Raw genomic sequence first — 15,268 nt, 5'->3', positions numbered from 1 at the left:
TACAAATGATATTTGTCACTCTGAGTTAATTGCTTTGTGCAGGATTAGGGAATTAATTTCTAGGTACTAACAACAGAACCATCAAATCACCCTCTTTTGCGCTGAGACTGTCCACAAATAGAGAAGACAGTTCCATTTCATTCAAAAGTTTACTGAAGAAAAATCAATGGCTAAGTGAATGTCCACTGGGGGTGGGGTGGAGTGGAGTGGGGGCCTTGTTGCCTCCTTTAGAGTAACTATCAAAAGAAAGTTCCTGGAGATGGACACTCAGCTGATGCAATCACACTTATTCCAGTCCCCATCTTCCTTCAGGTATCAGCCAGACATAGCAGAACAAGTATAGGCATACCTCAGAGATATTGCAGGCTTGGTTCCAGACCACCGTAATAATAAAGTGAGTCCAATCAATTTTTCTGTTTCCCGGTGCATATAAAAGTTATGTTTACACTATACTGTAGTTAGCCTAAGTGTGCAATAGCATTATGTCTAAAAAACAATGTATATACCTTAAAGTATAATACTTCATTGCTAAAACAAATGCTATCATTGAAGCTCTCAGTAAGTTGTAATCACTGATCACATATTACCATAATTTTGAAAAAGTCTTGAAATATTGTGAGAATTACAAAAATGCGACATGGAGACACAAAGTGAGCAAATGCTGTTGGAAAAATGGTGCCAACAGACTTGCTCTATGCAGGGTTGCCACAAATTTTCCATTTGTATGAAAAGAGGGGGGGGCAATATCTGGGAAATGCAATAAAGCAAAGCACAATATGCCTGTAAGGGAATTTGGTATGGAATACCAGGCAGTATATCCTATGCTCTACAACTTATTGATTAGAATGACCCTAGGCAAACACCTTGTCTGAGCTTCAGATTCTTCCCCTGCAAAATGAGAGAATGAAAGCAACTGACCTACTTACTCCTTAGGTTTCTGAAGTCAAGAAATATATTTGTAATTAAAAACAAAATTAATGGAACTAAAAGCTCTTAGTTCTTGTCCTATAAGCCAAAAGCCAATCTACTGGTTAACAGTTGTCCATTTCTACTCTGAGGTAGACTATCAGCTACACCAAATACAAAAATATTAACATGACTTCTTATGTTTGATTAACTTAAGGCAAGCAGAACTTAAAGCTGTAAAAAATTTTCTCCTAAATTTGAGAGTGCTTGAAGAATCCTCCTTAACTACTTGACTACTGCACCAAATACAAACAAAATGACTTAGAGAAATCCTTTTGTAAGATCAGAATTGTATGACAACTATAAATTTCCCTTGGAAAAATATTCCTGCATAAAAAATGCTGAAAACCACATACCAGTTTAACAGAGGTTTACTAAAATGCTACTCAAAGGGCTGATCCTAGTGAGATAAGGAGCTTATGCCAGATGGTAACTGAAGCACCACTTTTTTCATTGGGTAAGGCTTGCTACCACCCCTCACCCCTGCTTCCCCCAAATCATCATTTGAACTAACAGTGTGTTAACGATGTAGTTTATTTTACATTCTGGCATAAGCTACATATTTATCTCATCCCATACTGGTAACCAACAGTTAGTTCATGAATTAGCAGCTGGTTGCAGGCCATACTTGAGGGGAATGCTGGGATATAATGTGGAAGCAAAGGTTTTAAAAAATGTGTTAAAGTTCCTCTAATACCAAGAAAGGAAGAGACAATTTCTTTGGATATTTCTACTAGAAAAAACTCCTTTTACTGTTAAAAAGACTAAATAAATAAACCTGCTCTAAATTCAAAGAAGTCTAAAGAAAAAAAGGAGTGTCTCAATGATCAGTGATAATCTTTGGTCTGGATTGCATGACTTCTTGAGGACTAATGTAGTATCTATCTACCTAAAACACTGATCTGGTCACGTCACTTCTGCTTTCAACCCTCAGAAGTCCCAACCTACAAATCAGCCTAGTAAAGCTACATCCTTCATCCTCATCTTCAGTTTTCTATTTTAGCCCTAATAATATAATTCCAGCCTCCTTCAAAGACTTCTTAGACTTAAACCTTCCTCCACAACCACATTAAGTCCTAAGCTATCTTCACAAATGCTTTCCCTCTAAATCTCTCCCTACTCTTGCCCCTCCCACTTTCAGAGACTTTGACTCTCACTCTCTTCCTCTCCCCACTGACTCTTCCATAGCAATTTATCCTTTTATCTAACCCCTGGCAAATCTGCCTTGTGTTACTGGTATATGTATGAGCAGTATGTGTGTGGTTGGCGTGTACTTGGGGGGCAAATGGGAGTGTCACAGATTTTAATATCTGATTTTAATTTTAATTCCTATAATTCCTGATATTCTTGGGTTCGTAAGATAGCCAGAGTCCCTATAATTTAAGACCCTTGAGTGCAGGGAATACATACTCAATGTAGAGAACAATGCCTAGATTTTGGCAAATATTTAGTAAATACTTCCTGATTGTGATTTGCTTTAAAATACTCCAGACCAAAAAAAATCTATTGAACAGATGCAATAAGACTAGAATAAATGAAAGTCCATTATTATACTATTCTTTCTACTTTTGTATAGGTTTAAAATTTTCCATAATAAAAAGTTGGGAAAAAAATTATCTGTGTACAAACCCCACTAGACTGTGGGGTCTTATATAGCAGGGACTGTCTTATTCATCTCTATAGCCTTTAGAGATCTTTGCAGAGTAACAAGTTTATTGAATTGTTAAGAGCTCTACTTCCTCCTTTTTCTCTTGCTCATTCTAGTTTGTTTATTCTGCCAGAAAGTTGTCCTGCCCCTCACCCACCCCAAAATAAGCCCTGGGAGGAATCTGAATCCAGAATGGTGAGGATGGGAGAGCCAAGCATTCCTTTATTGTCTGTCTTCTTTTGATACAAACCAAACAAAGCCTCTTGAGTAAATTCAAGAGTTGGGATCTTACCACTTTGAGCAACAACAACTAAACTGCCATTTATATAGTGAATCTTCCTCAAAATATAAAGATGATAACATGCTTATATCCTAAGAATGGTAAACTTCCTCATTCTTGATAGGGGAGGGCTGGCAAAATCTGAATATGAACTTTTGAATTTCACCCATCCCCCAAAATTAGAACTGACTTGCATGGTCTAAGCCTCTCAACATGGTTGTTGTTAAACTACTCTTACTCTCTCATAGCAAATATCACTTCCATGTTACTGCCTACTAAACATGGGGAAGCTCCTATGCCCCTGGTCAACAAATACTTTACCTAAACATCTGAGTTCAATATCACCATTTGCCATTAGTTCATCAAAATCTTGAACCTACACACATAAAACTGAAGTCATAAAGAGCACACAGAGCTAAAGCACATGATGGGAGGCACAATACAAAGAAATGAATCAGGTGTCAATTTCACAGGTCTCTTAGAGTAGGTGGCCACAGCCAAATAAAAAAATTAACTGTCTAGCTAGACTTCATTAAATGTCTAAGGATGAACGCCTGAATAGGCAATGTAAATTTGCATATATGCAATAATCATCCCATCCTATATAGCTCACAATTAAGGAACAATCACAATGTCACATAATTTCTACCTTCAGTTCATACTGACATGTGGGTATATTCATCCACACATTTACCCCAAATTGTTGTTTCAACTGACCCAGAGAAATTTTGAAAGTTCTGTTTGTCCTCAACTTACAGCTTGTCCATTGGCTTCATAAAGTGGACACTTTTGCTTGATCTTGGCCAGTTCCATATTTACTTGTTTGCTGACCACAGCCATGGGATTCCCTCCTAAAAAAAAACTCAAACTATTAAATTCAACATATCTATGAAAAGAGAAAACATCAAAGCAAAAATATTTTTACTCAAAATTTAAAATACTCCAAGTTTAGGATATGTGAGTTATAGATCAAAAAACTGCCCAAACTAAAATAATAAGTAACATACAAAATGTGTAAGATAAGCATAAAGAGCCAAAAAATTACCTATTCCTTCTAGGTTTCATGTGCATAAAATCATAGATCATACACATACACACACACAGAGATCACAATGCATATATTGTTGTATAATCTTTTTTCAACTTAGCAATAAACTGGCCATAATTTCATGTTACTATAAAGCTACAAAATATTTAGGGGCTGTATAGTTCTCCTTGTATAACAATTTAATCCCCAGAACCATGGGTTCTAACATTTTGCTATGCCATATTTCAAAAGCTGCAGGGGCATCTGGTTGGCTCAGTTGGTTAAGTGTCAGAACCTTGGTTTTGGCTCAGGTCATGATCTCCAGGTCGAGATCAAGCCTCACGGGCAGCCCTGGTGGCTCAGAGGTTTAGCACCGCCTTCAGCCCAGGGTGTGATCCTAGAGACCCAGGTCCCACATCAGGCTCCCTGCATGGAGACTGCTTCTCCCTCTACCTGTCTCTGCCTCTCTCTCTCTCTCTCTCTCTCTCTCCCTCTACCTGTCTCTGCCTCTCTCTCTCTCTGCATCTCTATGAATAAATAAATATTTTTTAAAAAAGAGAGAGAGAGAGAGATCAAGCCCTGCAATGGGCTCTGTGCTCAGCGCAGTCGGCTTGACATTCTCTCCCTCCTTTCTGTCCCTCCCCTTGCATGTGTATATGTGCTCATTCACATACTCTCTCAAATAGATAATAAAATCTTTAAACAAACATAAACTAAATACATTAAAAAGAAAAAAAAAAAGCTCCAAACAACATGGTCCACTTGTCTATTACGATAACTTCCTAGAACTGAATGTGCTAGGTCAAAACATATGTACGATTTAAATTTTGCACATACTGATGTATCTTTCCAGGAAGACTGTCAATTCACCTATTACTAACAGTAAGAACAGTATCTTAAACCAAAATATTTTAAAACCACATTTATGGGTTTTTAAACAAAAAGCTTTAAAACATAAGCTTAATCATGAATCTCAGACCTTGTATAACAGCATAAAACTAAGGACTACTGGGGAATCCCTGGGTGGCTCAGTGGTTTAGAGCCTGTCTTCAGCCCAGAGCATGATTCTGGAGTCCCGGGATCGAGTCCCGCATCAGGCTCCTTGTATGGAGCCTGCTTCTCCCTCTGCCTGTGTCTCAAATGAATGAATGAATGAATGAAAAAAATATTTAAAAAACAAAAACAAAGGACTACTTACCAAGACCTGTCACTACCATAGCTCCAAGATCAGCTACATAGTTTCCTTTGCGAAATGTAGCAACTCGTCCACCAACTCGATCCTGTTTTTCAGAAATTAAATGGTTGAAATCATCAATTCTATTTTAACCATAAGAACCCGGCATGGTATACCATCCTAGGCCTCTGTCTCTTATAATTGAAAAAAACAAACAAAAAAAAAACATATAGTTGAGTATACATGGCTTGCAGCATGGGCACTATTTGAAGGAGTGGTAGGAAAGGAATGATAGGATATGAAACTATTTGACAGCCAGAGACATTCAGCCATTGGTACTATTATCTCTCTACCCAGCTGTCTCTAATACCATTTACTGTTTAGGCTGAGCAAGGGCCACTCACACAGAAAATATCTGTTCACAAACTGCAACACTAAATGCCATCTTTCTACTACCAGTTCTGACTCTCGGCCCCCAACCCCAAAGTCCATTGTGATGACCGAGGACTTCTCAGACCAATGGTTTACTAGTGCATCCCTACATCCTGGCACAGAATGTCTACTGAACATAAACTTCTGATAATCTCTCTCATTCCTCAATAGACCCAAGTTTATCTCTGCTGACTAGGGATTTTCAAGTATGGGGGAAAAATTACTGAGCTGTAGTGACACTTTAATCATGGATATTATGAGAATACTCTGTAACCTGAAATTAAACAAAAGCAAAACAAAGCAAAACAAATTCGTATACTAGATTAAAACTCTGCACGGGTAGGGATCATAATGATCGCATTATTCATTACTATATTGCCAGTACACAGGACAAGAGGGCACACAAATGTTTCCTAAATTATCTATAAAACGTCATTTTTACAAGACTATATTAAAAATTATTTTGATTTTTCCATACTTTATTTGAAAAGAATATTTTTTAAAATTAACAATTTATAAAAAGTAACTTAGATGTACTACACAAAACATTTTGAAAGCTTCTATAAAATTTAGATCGTTTAGGTAATCTGAGAAGTGTTTTTTTGTTTTTTAAATGGTATAAGTCCACAGAGGCCTGTAAGCCACTGGAAGATAACTGTCAAAAATCACTCAAGAGGGGATCCCTGGGTGGCGCAGCGGTTTGGCGCCTGCCTTTGGCCCGGGGCGTGATCCTGGAGACCCAGGATCGAATCCCACGTCAGGCTCCTGGTGCATGGAGCCTGCTTTTCCCTCTGCCTGTGTCTCTGCCTCTCTCTCTCTCTGTGACTATCATAAATAAATAAAAAATTTAAAAAAATAAAAGATTAAAAAAAAAAATCACTCAAGAGGGGGAAAAAAAATCACTCAAGAGGGAATCCCTGGGTGGCTCAGTGGTTAAGTGCCTGCCTTCGGCCCAGGGCATGATCCTGGAGACCTGGGATCAAGTCCCACATCAGGCTCCCTGTATTGAGCCTGCTTCTCCCTCTGCCTGTGTCTCTGCCTCTCTCTCTCTCTCTCTCTCATGAATAAATTCTTTTAAAAAAAATCACTCACGAAAATAATTGGAATAGTAGCATCTTAACATGATGTTCTTTTCCCCCCTACTCTGTGCCATCATCCCTTTCCTCCTTCAACTTCCATTTCTCTTTCTAGGACTGACGATAAGGGAACCAACATATCAGGCACAGAGTTGGCTGCTGCCTGAGATGCTCTCCTTTTCTTTTACTATCAAATAAGGAATACAATCCACTCTGCTCCACCACTAAAAATAACTGCCACCTACAACGGGTATGTCAATGAAGGTCCAAAATTTGAAAAGTTAACTATAAGAAACAATGACCCAAAAATATCCATCAAAGGGCTATATAGATCATTTGCATACTCTAAATACTCACTGAGCAGCTTTCAAAGCTTCACTGTCAAAATTGCTTTATCCAATATAAATAGCATAATCTAAAATACTCTGAGTAGTATACAAATCTGTTTGGTTTAGTTCAAGTTGTAGGATTCATTAATTTGCAAGATAATTTCTTACTGTATTGATAAATATCTATTTCCATTAGGTGAGGCTTTCTGAATGCAAAATAAAATTCTTACCCTGGCTTCCAGTAGTGTGACATCCATTCCGAAACTTTGTAATTGACGAGCTGCTGCCAAGCCTGAGACCCCAGAGCCTATAATAATAACCTTCCCTGTCTTTTTAGCTAAAAAGAAAAAAATGAATAAAAATTACAATATTTTGTTGCAGATATAAGAGTCTGTTTTACCATTTTCTAAATCATGAAAACCTCTAGGTTCTCAACATGTCACAATGTCTTACAAGGTAAACAGTTCACTCATTTTCAAAATAGAGAAACTATCTGAATACAAATTAGCAAGTACCTGAAATTTACACACTTTAATTCAGTGTTAAAAATTTATAAATGAAATCCTTTAAGATCTACTTTCTCATTATACTGCAGTCATGTGACAGGTTAACTTATTATGAATAGCATTTACCTCACAATTATACTAGGACAATATGACAGCCAAATTATTCTTAAAGTCATCTTTAAGTTCTACTTCTGGAGTCTTTACTATTCCTTTTTGAAGACTTACTAAAGCATCAAAGATAAATTAACTAAAAACAAACAAACGTGTTAATTCTCAAAATATCCCTGACTCCTAGGTTCTTGGCAGTATAAAGAACACGTCACTGAAAGAAAACCTCAAATCTGCTTTCATAATGGACTTCTTTCATTTTTAACAAATTTTGTTTTCTGATTTTTCTTATACTGGAAATTCAATATCCTTTACTAAAGTACACTTATCAAACCAGCAATTACAGGCAATGCATATTTATGAAGAGATATCACTTTAAACTTGACCTATAATAAACTTGGGAATATGTGACTCCAAATTTAGACTTAGAAATCAAAATAAAATGCTAAAATCTCCTGGAAATAAAAGAGTCTAGAACTGTAACTTAAAACCATAAAGTCTATTGGTCGGGTCCTTACTTGGTAGGGGTTTTATCCTCTTATAGATGCCAAAGTTGATCAGACCATGACGCTCTAAATAACTGTGAACTCGGTGGACTAGCACAGTATCACCTACAGGACAAATGAATTTTAAAACATGTTCATATTTTTAGCAGTTTAAACAGAAAGCTCTTTAACTCTTCTATTTATCCATCATGAAGTTATTCTATACATATTTTCCATAAGCTACAAGATCATGTGACTCCTTTAGAAAAGTGATTCCTGGGATGCCTGGGTGGCTCAATGGTTGAGTGTCTGCCTTCAGACCACGGTGTGATCCCGGAATCCCAGGATCGAGTCCCACATTGGGCTTCTTGCATGGAGCCTGCTTCTCCCTCTGCCTATGTCTTTGTCTCTGTTATCTCTCATAAATCAATCAATCTATATCTATCTATCTTTAAAAAAAAAAAGAAAAAAGAAAAGTGATTCCTAGAACTATTGGTCTGTGGTGTAATCCAAAATGCGTATCACATAATTTGGAATTTTTAATAACGACATTCTGTTATAGAAGACATAAAGGATAAAACTAACCCTTTTAGGGCAGCTCAGCGGTTTAGCGCTGCCTCAGCCCAGGGCCTGATCCTGGAGACCCGGGATTGAATCCCACGTCAGGAGCCCTGCATGGAGCCTGCTTCTCCCTCTGCCTGTCCTCTGCCTCTCTCCCTCTCTCTGTGTCTCTATGAATAAATAAAAATCTTAAAAAAAAAAAAAAACACCTAAACTAACCCCTTTTAAAAGTAGTATTATACTCCGTTACTTTGGAAAAAACTTTTCAAGACTTTGTGGGTGGTAAATGGAAATGAGAAAGCCAGCCAGCCAATCAAATGTCAACAAAGTACTCTAAGGATTAAAGTTGGAACATAGTCCTGGTGAAATGATTAGCAATCTCTTAAACTCACAATTTAAAAACCAAGAAAATAATAGACACATAATAGTTTTTTACAAGGCTTATTTTTGCATAGCACAAGGTAAAATAAGATGGATATATGAATTGAAAAAAATTCATTATCAATGAACCATGAACCAAAATTAATCCCACTGATAACACTACTTACTGTTGTAAGGTGCCTCTAATTGTTGGAGAGTAGCCTCAAAGGTCAGCTGAATCTTTGGATTATCCAACCACAACTGCAACTGTATTTAAATGGAAATTTTATTATACGAGTAGACATAGACCACTTGACCACTTTAAAATATCTTTTCAACTCTAAGGCCTCAAATATAGGCTTTCCTTTCATTGAGACAGAGGGTTATATTCTTGACAAATTGATGAAACACAAAACGATGTCAAATGAGTAAATTACTGAAGAAGCTGGAAGATATTTAGCCTAAAAACAAAAAAAAAACAAAAAACCTAGTAACTTGCGAGTATCATACAGCTGGTAGGGACCAATTAGGATTTAAACTGGGTTACATGACTCCAGAGATACAGACTAGATAAAACCCACAGAATCAAATGATCAAATTAGGTATGTAGATGTTGTAGGGGAGGGCAGAGGTGCCAAGGATAACTCCAGTTTTTGTCTTGCACAACTAAATGAGTTGGTATGCTAGTCCCTAAATGAGGGTCAATGAAAGAAGAGGTGAGTTTAGTTTCAAGACAACCAAGGAAAGATACAAGATTGGCATCTAGATACAGAGCTAAGGGTCTGAGGAGAGTTAAGGTCTGGAGCTATTTGCTTATGGGTGAGAACTGAAGCCAATGTGCAGAAGAGGCCTTCTAGGGGGGAAAAGACAGTATGGGGAGGGAGAGACTGTAAGGAGTCTTAAGGAACTCCAATCAGTTCACATAATGGCCTGTTTTTTTTGTTTGTTTGTTTGTTTTTTTTTTTTTAATAATGGCCTGTTTTTAAAGCTAAGCATACAAAGCAATCAGAGAAGACAAAGACCAGGGAGACAGGAGAAAAACCAGAATACTGTGTTACACTAAGGGAGTTCTATGTTTAAGAAGAAAATAATAGTTAATTATTTCAAATACTGATGAAAAAGCAGTAAGATAAGGAATGAAAAATATTATGGTACAATCAATAAGCTCAAACACAAATGCTCTTTAAATGGAACAGGCAGGGGGATCCCTGGGTGGCTCAGCAGTTTAGCGCCTGCCTTTGGCCCAGGGCGGGATCCTGGAGTCCCAGGATCAAGTCCCGCGTCAGGCTCCTGGCATGGAGCCTGCTTCTCCCTCTGCCTGTGTCTCTGCCTCTCTCCCTCTTTATGTCTATCATGAATAAATAAATCATAAATCAATCAATCAATCAATCAATCAATCAATCGACCAACTACCACCATATTTAAGTCTTAGCTGAAAATTAATTGCTCCAAAGACAAGTTTCAACAAAGAAATGTGGCGATGTGTAAATAAACCCAATTACAAAGAGACATAGCCAAATTCATAACCATCCTCTACTTTTCTTGCTGGTCACTGACAAGGCAAAATGCACTTCCTCAAGTATACACTGGGCCCAAGCTCCTCACCCCTCAACACAAGCCTTCTTCCTCTATCCATCCTATTAAAAAAAAAAAAAAAAAAAAGGCTTGGGTCACAGTTTTTAAGCTCAATAATCCTAAAGTTGTTGTGGTTTCAAAATCTGTAAACAAAGGAACTGATACAACTCTTGTAAGAGAACGCTTTATGTTCAGTTACACATTCAGAAGCGCAGAACTCTAACCTGGGCCAGTCCTTCCTTCCCCAAATCACAGAATAAAAATCACAGGAAAGAGATCACTGTAAAGAGTGAAATTCAAGTAAAGAGTGAAAACTTCCCTCAGATGAAATTAAAAAATGATGACCTTATCTTAAAAAAGAATCCATTTTAAAAATGAATTAAGGGCAGCCCCGGTGGCTCAGCAGTTTAGTGCCGCCTTCGGCCCAGGGTATAATCCTGCAGTCCCGGGATCAAGTCCCACGCTTCTCCCTCTGCCTGTGTCTCTGCCTCTCTCTTTCTCTCTCTCTCTCTCTCTCTCTCTCTCTCATGAATAAATAAAATCTTAAAAAAAAAAGAATTAATTTTAAGTGATCTCTACGTCAAATGTTGGGCTTTGAACTCAAGATCCTGAGATCAAGAGTCATATGCTCTACTGACTAAGCCAGCCAGATGTCCCCTAAAAACTCCATTTAAATCAAATGTTGACATGCTACACACATAAGTTGATTTTAAGACAAGTGTCAGAAATCTACATTAAGAATTTTCTATTTACAGGATGCCTGGGTGGCTCAGAGGTTGAGCCTCTCTCTGCCTTCGGCTCAGGGCATGATCCTGGAGTTCCAGGATGGAGTCCTGCATCAAACTCCCTGCATGGAGCCTGCTTCTCCCTCTCCCTGTGTCTCTGCCTCTCCCTCTGTGTGTCTCTCATGAATAAATAAATAAAATCTTAAAAAAAAAAATACAAACATTATTAAAAAAAAATGTTCCATTTACTTTTTAAAAACTTACCCTGATTTTTTCTTCATATGCTCAAAAATCCCTTTATTCTGTACTATGAAAACCCAGTATAATCCACCAATCACTCTAGCTAAATAACATTTAACTAAATTCAGCAGAGGTTTTGCAATCTAACAGCCAAAATAAAGAAGTTAGTGGTAGCTAAAAAAGCAGACATGCTAAAATGACATTTCTGAGCTATATTCAAAGTAGTTGAAATTACAACATAATTTTTTTTTACTTTGTATCACCCTAGAGCACAAGGAATATGTTCTGAAGAGTACCTTGCCCTCCTCTATGGCTAAAAAATTTTTGATGAGGGGATCAGAAAGGCTCAGCAGGTTAGTGCCTGCCTTTGGCCCAGGGCGTGATCCTGGAGTCCTAGGATTGAGTCCCATATTGGGCTCCCTGCATGGAGCCTGCTTCTCCCTCTCGAATAAATAAATAAAATCTTTAAAAAATAAATAAATAAAAAATGTCTGATGAATAAAGACCATGAAAGAAAAATTCACAGAAGAAAAAATAAATAAAGGAAAAATTCACAAAAGAAATACAAATGACTAATAAATGTGAAAAAAAGTCTAAGTAAGAAATGGAAAAGAAATGAAAAACTCTTAGTCTATAATAGCAGTACAGATTATCATTGTTTTAATAACCAAAGCAGGGGCAGAGAAATAGAGTTGCTGACTGATTCAGTCTCTCTGGGAAGCCATCTGACTACATATATGTAACAAAACCCAAAAACTGTTCCTATTTTTTGACAAGGTAATTCTCCTTCTAGAACGCTGTTATAAGGAAATAACAACCAGAGATAGAGTCAAGAATGTATACAGCTGGGCAGCTCAGGTGGCTCAGCGGTTTAGCGCCGCCTTCGGTCCAGGCCGTGATCCTGGAGACCCAAGATCGAGTGCCACGTCAGCCTCCCTGCATGGACCCTGCTTTTCCCTCTGCCTATGTCTCTACCCCTCTCTCTCTGTCTCTCATTAATAAATAAATAAAATCTTAAAAAAAAATGTATAAAGCTGTTCACAGCTTAATAAAGCACAAATGGACATTTAAATGCCTAATTTACAGTATGACCCAACCAACAGACAAAATATTATGCAGACATCAATATCAAGCATTTAGCCAGAGGAGGAGGTTGAAGCAAGTCCCACATCGGGCTCCCTGCATGGAGCCTGCTTCCCCCTCTCCCTGTGTCTTTGCCTCTCTCTCTCTATGAATAAATAAATCTTTTTTTTTTAAATTTTTATTTATTTATGATAGTCACAGAGAGAGAGAGAGAGGCAAAGACACAGGCAGAGGGAGAAGCAGGCTCCATGCACCGGGAGCCCGACGTGGGATTCGATCCTGGGTCTCCAGGATCGCGCCCTGGGCCAAAGGCAGGCACCAAACCGCTGCGCCACCCAGGGATCCCAAATAAAATCTTTTAAAAAAATAAAATAAAATAAAAAAATAAAAATTTTAAAAAAGGGGATGGGGCCTGGCTGGCTCAGTCAGTTGAGTGCGCCAATTCTTGGTTTGGGCTTAGGTCATGATCTCAGGGTTGTAGGATTTAGTCCAGTAACAGGTTCCACCCTCAGCACCTAGTTGGCTTGACATTCTTTCCCCCTGCCTCTCCTCTGCTCCTCCTCCAGTTCATGTTCTCTCTCTAGAATAATAAAATCTTTTTAAAAAGGGATGGTTGGGGAGACACCTGAGTGACTCAGCCAGTTAAGCATCTGACTCTTGACTTCTGCTCAGGTCATAATCTCAGTTGTGAGACTGAGCCCTGTGATCAGCTCTGAGCTGGGTGGAGCCTGCTTAAGATTCTCTCTCCTAAAAAAAAAAAAAAAAAAAAGATTCTCTCTCCTTCCCCTTCTGCACTCGCCCCGCTTCCCCCCCCCCCCCCAAGAGGTTTCCAGGCGCCTGGCTCAGTCAGTAGAGCATACAACTCTTGATCTCAGGGTTGGGAGTTTGTGCCCCACATAAGTTTACTTAAAATAAAAATTTTTTAAAAAAAGTTTAAATGAAGATCCATGTTTACGAGGTTATGAAGAATGAAAAGATAGGACACCTGGGTGGCTCAGCAGTTGAGTGTCTGCCTTTGGCTCAGGGCATGATCCCAGTCCTGGGATTGAGTCCCACATCAGGCTCCTTGCGAGGAGCCTGCTTCTCCCTCTGCCTGCGTGTCTCTGCCTCTGTGTATCTCTCATGGATAAATAAATAAAATCTTAAAAAAACAAACAAACAAAAAAAGAGAATGAAAATAATCCAAAGAATATATGGAAATAGCATTTCAAATATAAAAACAAAAATTAAATATACATTTAAAAAAAATGACCAAAGGGAAAAAAACTAATTTTTAACATATTACCTCTGGTTAATGGTACATGTTATAGGTAATTTTGTAATTCTTCCTCTCTTTTTTCTGATATTCTCCATAAAAGCAATATGCATTTTTTATAATCCAAACAGAAAAAAGCTGACATGGAAACTTACTGTGCGGTTTCTAATGAACAGAAACACTTTCTGGGTCTGCTGTGGTCCACTAATGATATCTGGAAAACAGGCTGCTTCTTGAGAAGTCATCCGGTCATGAGGAAGTCTACTCTGGAAAGCTGCACCCTCCACACCTAGCAAAGAAAGCAAAGGACTTCTGGGAAAAGTGCAAGTGAATACAAAATCAGGGATAATGAAACTCCTTTTCTGCCTGAAGAACCTCTATAAAGCTCTGCCTGTTCACAGAACACTGACCATCTCCTTTCAAAAAAACAAAAAACAAAACTTTCATTTTGCTCAAAAGCTGGAACATCTTTAGAATTTACTTACTCTGTTGAGCTTAATATTCCCAAAATTACAGTTTACTACTGAATGAAACAATCTACCTCAGAAAACATAACAAAGCATGCAACATATTTTCTTTATCCACAAAATAACTTTATAATACTGGAAGATACTCTAATTAAAATTAGCATCACTGAGAGTGTACACGAAATCTTAAACTAAAGAACCAGAATAAAGGAAAACACATTAATAGGAAAGCAAAAGAAACTACAGAGTGAAAAACACAACCACATGCCTTCTTTTAAGATTACAGCAGGGAACATAACCAACAGTAACAATGTAAGATTATCTCGTCAGTGGTACCATCCATTAGTCCCCATAATGCAATGCTGGCAAACAGATAAGTTAGGCAGACTACAATGAGGACACAGAAGAAAGCAAAGAATTTACCTTTCCCAGCAAAAACATAAAAATGCTTTATACTACACTACACAAGTATGTTAACTGCATATACTATACACTACAAATACATGCAATGTACAAGTAAAATATATATTACTTTGAAACTTTTAAAATTGGGTATTAAACCGATTATTTTTACAAGCTGATAGTTAAGTACATCTTTACAGAATGTCCTTAGAAATACACTTATGTGTATTTTACCCGTATGTCTAAGATCACCTTATAAAAGATATATTTAACCACCAGCTTATGAAAAAAAAAGTTTCAAAATTCAGTATCTTTGAAGTAATTCTATGTAAGTAATGGAACAGGCACCAGATATCCATATTTAATCATTTAAAGCACATAAAACAAGTAGTTAGAAACATGATAATGGAAATAAAATTAAGAAAAGGCATAGTAAGATTAAGAAAATAAAAAGAACAATGCAGGTAAGGATGTAACTTAGAAAATGACAAGTAAGCTATTAAAGTGCTGTTTCCACAGACATTTAAAGATACTAACTAGGACAAAATGGTTAACACGAGGTCAAGGAA

General features: G+C 37.6%; 1 protein-coding gene across 2 annotated transcripts in view; it reads right to left on the bottom strand.

Annotated features, from left to right (window-relative positions):
* KDM1A (lysine demethylase 1A) overlaps positions 1–15,268 on the bottom strand; it is a 61,327-nt gene that overhangs the window by 18,904 nt on the left and 27,155 nt on the right. For both annotated transcript variants that reach the window (XM_055331053.1, XM_055331054.1), the window contains 6 exons: positions 13,986–14,119; positions 9,141–9,219; positions 8,065–8,157; positions 7,163–7,269; positions 5,120–5,201; positions 3,651–3,745 (listed from right to left, as the gene is read on the bottom strand). In XM_055331053.1, coding sequence (XP_055187028.1) covers positions 3,651–3,745; positions 5,120–5,201; positions 7,163–7,269; positions 8,065–8,157; positions 9,141–9,219; positions 13,986–14,119 — 590 coding nt within the window. The remainder of the gene's footprint in view (positions 1–3,650; positions 3,746–5,119; positions 5,202–7,162; positions 7,270–8,064; positions 8,158–9,140; positions 9,220–13,985; positions 14,120–15,268) is intronic.

This window comes from Nyctereutes procyonoides, unplaced genomic scaffold (assembly GCF_905146905.1).
Source record: "Nyctereutes procyonoides isolate TBG_1078 unplaced genomic scaffold, NYPRO_anot_genome, whole genome shotgun sequence".
Classification (NCBI taxonomy): Eukaryota; Metazoa; Chordata; class Mammalia; order Carnivora; family Canidae; genus Nyctereutes; species Nyctereutes procyonoides.
This window is presented reverse-complemented; position numbering and strand designations above follow the sequence as displayed.